Consider the following 5,743-nt stretch of genomic DNA (forward strand, 5'->3'; position numbering starts at 1 on the left):
GTGTGTATATATATATATATATATATATATATATATATATATATATATATATATGTATTTTATTTCGGTCTGTGCAGCTTAACCCACAAACATCATAATACTAATAGAGATTTTGTAGACACATTCCACTATACATCTTTGGAGGCATTTTCATGACCTTAAATGATAAAAAGTCACAAAATTGGAGAAAAACATGATAGGTTAGTTAACCAGTATTTCCAACAACTCAAAAAAATGAAATGTGTCAAAGTGATCTGCAACATAATATAAGGTTTAAGCTTAAAAAATGACACAAGCACCATAAAAATAGTCCATATGACTTGTAAAGCCATACTATAACTTTGTGTGAGGTGCAGACTGAGATGTAAGTTATTCACTGAAAATACAGCAGAATACAAGATTTCAGTCATTAGCTACTTATAAAAAGGCTCATACACATTTCAACACTGTACCATGTGCACGGTATTTTTGAATCCGACTGAGAAAATAGATGGATTCATGCATTTAAATGCTTAATTTTTTCTTCTTGATCATATTATTTCAGGGCTACACCACCTCTTTCATGCCAATCGAAATTCAATTTAAATCAAGCTCAATAAGAGCTCAATTGTGGCGTTTACATCAAGGCCTTTTAGTTCATTTGAGACATCAGTCCAATTATGGATTATTAATGGATTATTAGTGTGCATGTAAACATAGCTACCGTGGTATATCTCGGAATATACCACACAAGCTATGTTGATGTTGTTTTCATTTTTGGAGATTGACAGCCCCAGTCCCCTTTCTCTTTCATTATATTGAAAAGAGTTGCCTGGGATTCTGGAGAATATCTCTGTTTATATTCCTCAGGAAAAAAAAGAGTGTCTAATTTTCATTGTCCTTTAAGAACTTTTCCTTGTCTTGCAACATGTGCATCTTCAGTAAATCTCATTGGTGCACGGCGGTGGTGATGGCAGTGTTGAACTGTGTGTGCAGTTTTGCAGGAGGCAGTGAGCACTGGAGACCCTGAGCTTGTGCAGCTGGTCCTTCAGTACAGAGACTTCAGAAGAGCCACAGAGAGACTGGCTGGTATTCCTGAGCTGCTGAGCAAACTGAGACAGGTGATCCATATGTATACATACACCCTGACTGAAGATGCATTTGATATGCATCCATAAGACTTTTTTTATAAACCTATCAGGTACAGTATTGGTTTGATTTGCCATCCTCTTTCAGAAGGCATCCTAACATGTCGTCTTTCTTGCAGGCACAGGATTTCTATGTGGAGATGAAATGGGAATTTACTAGCTGGGGTGAGTTTGGAAAGACCCACAAACTCTTTCGCTTTCACTTCTGTCTCACCGTTGGCGAATTGTATCGTATTTATTTATTGATTATTAAATGTTGAATCTGTATCTGCCATTTTATACCCTGAGAAGCTGATATGGCAATAAATTTAAATAAAACCAAACAACAAACCAACCCACCATTGGCAAGCTATATGGCAGCTTTAACCGTTTCAGCACCACAGATGTGGACAGCTCCTGTGATCAGTTGCTTCTGACAGTCAGTTGTCGTTCTGTCTCAATTACTCAGTTCCTCTAGTGTCGAAAGTTTGTCCAAGCGATGTGTATCGTGTATGGAAAAGTGGTTCGTGTTTGAGGGTCGACACCACTTTATTGGGCTTTGAGCACATGACTTGGCTTAAGGGCCGACGCAGCTACATCTTTAAAGGTGGAGGTGAGTCTTCAGCACGCATTCATGCAGGATTCACACAGAGTTCAGTGCTTTGAGGTGGTTTGTGTGTTTTGCAGAGAGCGGGGCCATGGTGATGGAGGTGGACCACGAGAAGCAGGTGGTGTATACAGAACCGCTGTCTCTGTCTCTGCGGGACGCTCCCTCTCTACTCGCCGCCATGCTGCCCTCGCAGGAGAACACGGCCCAGAGACTCACCTCTCCTATAGTGTCCACTCATCTCAACACACGCAACATTGCCTTCGAGAGGTACAGGAAGAGGCTTTACCACAGATTTAATTAGTCTGTATGGAGTGCATTAGGGCATGGCCTGTTTTTCAGTGGCGCTGGTTCCGGAGATTTTTTTTTCCATTCATTTTTCCCATAGGGATTTTAAAAAAAGCATTTGTTAAAGTGTTATAAACCATGAACCAAACCAGTTTTTGGCCCATTCTTCCACAGAGTCTTCAAATCTTGAAGGTTCCATGGGCCTCTTCTGTGAACTCTGATCTTTAATTCTTATTTTCTGTTGGATTCAAGTCAGGTGATTGGCTGGACCATTCTAGCAGCTTTATTTTCTTTTTCTGAAACCAATTAAGAGTTTCCTTTGCTGTGTTTGGGATCATTGTCTTGCTGAAATGTTCAACCTTGTTTCATCTTCATCATCCTGGTACTGTAGGTGTTGGGACTGATTCTGAACCAGCTAATGTTAATTTCCACTGACTAGGGGCAGGATTGCTTTTTAATTACTGATAGATTTCAGCTGGTGTCTTGGCTTTCCATGCCTTTTTGAACCTCCCTTTCTTCATGTGTTCAATAGTTTTTCCCTGTGTCATTCCATTTTATTACACATAACTTAATTTCTGAACTTATTTGTTTTGTTTTCTTTGTATGTATGGATTACTTGGATTGTTACCAACATCTGGTGAAAATTTCATGTCAACAGCACCTTTAGAAATATATTTACTGAGAAATATAGGTGTAATATAGGTGTTCAATAATTATTTTACCCGCTATATATTATATAAACAAAAACTTTTATTTTGGATCTGATTAATCGCAATTAATCGTTGCCCAGCACTAAATTAACTACAAAAGTTTCTGTCCTGTTTTGACACCCCTCATCAGAACGCTTTGTTTGAATAGGCGTGGCAGATTGTAGACTCTGAAGTAAACGACCACTGCTATGATTGGCTAACAGTTGTGCATGTTTGACAGCGTACATTCCTCATGGACGCTGCTGTGATTTAGGTTAAAAATGCATAACTCAATACATATCAAGTGATCTGAAAGAAGAGACAAAGCAATAGTGATCACGTAATAAAAACAGTTACTCACATTTGTGTGGTGCGACATTACTGTCTGATCCAATATAGTCAACACCGCATCGTCTTTTAGTGTTAATCTTTCTGAAAATCCTGCGTCGAATTGTGCCTTGTTTGTAAACGAATCCGCTTTAAAATCAAGTGAACAATGGACGAGTTCTTACTGATGGATCTTTATTAAACCTATAGTGTCCACTCATCTCAACACACGCAACATTGCCTTCGAGAGGTACAGGAAGAGGCTTTACCACAGATTTAATTAGTCTGTATGGAGTGCATTAGGGCATGGCCTGTTTTTCAGTGGCGCTGGTTCCGGAGATTTTTTTTTCCATTCATTTTTCCCATAGGGATTTTAAAAAAAGCATTTGTTAAAGTGTTATAAACCATGAACCAAACCAGTCAGCTACGAGGAGAATCACAACATTACAAAGGTTTATTTGAAGCAAAAAAAAAACTTGGAAATCAGACAAAAAGACACGTACAAGACTTGATGTACTTAATGGCTTTAATGAAGGATTGCAAATAACATAATCAAATTAAAAACGATGGAGAAATATGCAACTATTCATTTAAGGTATATATATACAGCGGGTAAAATAAGTATTGAACACGTCACCATTTTTCTAAGTAAATATATTTCAAAAGGAGCTGTTGACATGCATTTTTCACCAGATGTCGGTAATAACCCAAGTAATCCACACACACAAACACACACACACACACACACACACGCACAAAAAAACAAAACAAATAATTTCAGAAATTAAGTTATGTGTAATAAAATGGAATGTCTCAGAGAAAAAGTATTGAACTACTGAAATGTATTTAATACTTTGTACAAAAGCCTTTGTTGGTAATGACAGCTTCAAGACGCACTGATAGATTTCAGCTGGTGTCCTGGCTTTCCATGCCTATTTGCACCTCCCTTTCGTCATGTGTTCAATACTTTTTCCCTTTGTCATTTCATTTTATTACACATAACTTAATTTCCGAACTTGTTTGTTTTGTTTTCTTTATATGTATGGATTACTTGGGTTGTTACCGACATCTGGTGAAAATTTCAAGTCAACAGCACTTTTAGAAATATATTTACTGAGAAAAATGGTGATGTGTTCAATACTTATTTTATCCGCTGTATGTGTGTATATATATATATATTTATTTATTTATTAAATGTTTTTTTCAAGTATATTGCAAAATATGCATATATACTGTAAACAAAAATTACAGTATTGTGACAGCATAGCGGTACCGACTCGATTACATCATTTGTGGTGCTTCATGGGAGTTGGCGTTCCTGCAAGCTTATTTGGATTTATTTTGTTCAGCACGACTCTGATTGGAGGAATTTTCTGTTCATGCATCATGGGTAATGTAGTTACCCATCACCATAGATTCAACTGTTAAACATGATTATTTTACAAATAAACTGAAATAATGACAAAGGATGGCTTAAGCAGAAGCATATATCATCGATTTAACAACCTTACGGGGTCATGAACTGCCTTTTTAAATTTTGTGTTGTTCTCTGAGGTCCACTTATAATGTTATCAAGATTTTTACCTTAAAAACATCATAAAGTAGAAGTAATAGGCTATTTTCTGTCCTGTTTTGACACCCCTCATCAGAACGCTTTGTTTGAATAGGCGTGGCAGATTGTAGACTCTGAAGTAAACGACCACTGCTATGATTGGCTAACAGTTGTGCATGTTTGACAGCGTACATTCCTCATGGACGCTGCTGTGATTTAGGTTAAAAATGCATAACTCAATACATATCAAGTGATCTGAAAGAAGAGACAAAGCAATAGTGATCACGTAATAAAAACAGTTACTCACATTTGTGTGGTGCGACATTACTGTCTGATCCAATATAGTCAACACCGCATCGTCTTTTAGTGTTAATCTTTCTGAAAATCCTGCGTCGAATTGTGCCTTGTTTGTAAACGAATCCGCTTTAAAATCAAGTGAACAATGGACGAGTTCTTACTGATGGATCTTTATTAAAAATTAAGTTCATCAAATGAAGTTTATCATTTGGTTTCTGTGTAGACATGTGTTTGCCGCTCTTGTCATTTGCCTACTAAATGCATTAATCGGTGGGCGGGGCTAAACAGGCAGTGATATAGAATCGGTGGGCGGGGCTAAACAGGCAGGGATATGGAATTGGTGGGTGAAGCTAAACAAGCAGCGATGTAGAATTGGTGGGTGGGGCTAAACAGGTAACGATGTAGAATTGGTGGGTGGGGCTAAACAGGCAACGATGTAGAATTGGTGGGTGGGGCTAAACAGGTAACGATGTAGAATTGGTGGGCGGGGCTAAACAGGTAACGATGTAGAATTGGTGGGCGGGGCTAAACAGGTAACGATGTAGAATTGGTGGGCGGGGCTAAACAGGTAACGATGTAGAATTGGTGGGCGGGGCTAAACAGGTAACGATGTAGAATTGGTGGGCGGGGCTAAACAGGTAACGATGTAGAATTGGTGGGCGGGGCTAAACAGGTAACGATGTAGAATTGGTGGGCGGGGCTAAACAGGTAACGATGTAGAATTGGTGGGCGGGGCTAAACAGGTAACGATGTAGAATTGGTGGGCGGGGCTAAACAGGTAACGATGTAGAATTGGTGGGCGGGGCTAAACAGGCAACGGTGTAGAATTGGTGGGCGGGGCTAAACAGGCAACGGTGTAGAGTTGGTGGGGGGGGCG

At 38.8% G+C, this 5,743-nt stretch overlaps 1 protein-coding gene across 4 annotated transcripts in view; it reads left to right on the forward strand.

Moving 5' to 3' along the window:
• LOC107661935 (ankyrin repeat domain-containing protein 13D-like) overlaps nt 1–5,743 on the forward strand; it is an 18,998-nt gene that overhangs the window by 2,165 nt on the left and 11,090 nt on the right. For all 4 annotated transcript variants that reach the window (XM_016451732.1, XM_016451734.1, XM_016451733.1 and 1 more), the window contains exons 3-6: nt 976–1,100; nt 1,247–1,292; nt 1,576–1,719; nt 1,794–1,983. In XM_016451732.1, the coding sequence (XP_016307218.1) occupies nt 976–1,100; nt 1,247–1,292; nt 1,576–1,719; nt 1,794–1,983 (505 nt within the window). The remainder of the gene's footprint in view (nt 1–975; nt 1,101–1,246; nt 1,293–1,575; nt 1,720–1,793; nt 1,984–5,743) is intronic.

This window comes from Sinocyclocheilus anshuiensis, unplaced genomic scaffold (assembly GCF_001515605.1).
Source record: "Sinocyclocheilus anshuiensis isolate Anshui unplaced genomic scaffold, SAMN03320099.WGS_v1.1 scaffold759, whole genome shotgun sequence".
In the NCBI taxonomy this organism is placed as follows: domain Eukaryota; kingdom Metazoa; phylum Chordata; class Actinopteri; order Cypriniformes; family Cyprinidae; genus Sinocyclocheilus; species Sinocyclocheilus anshuiensis.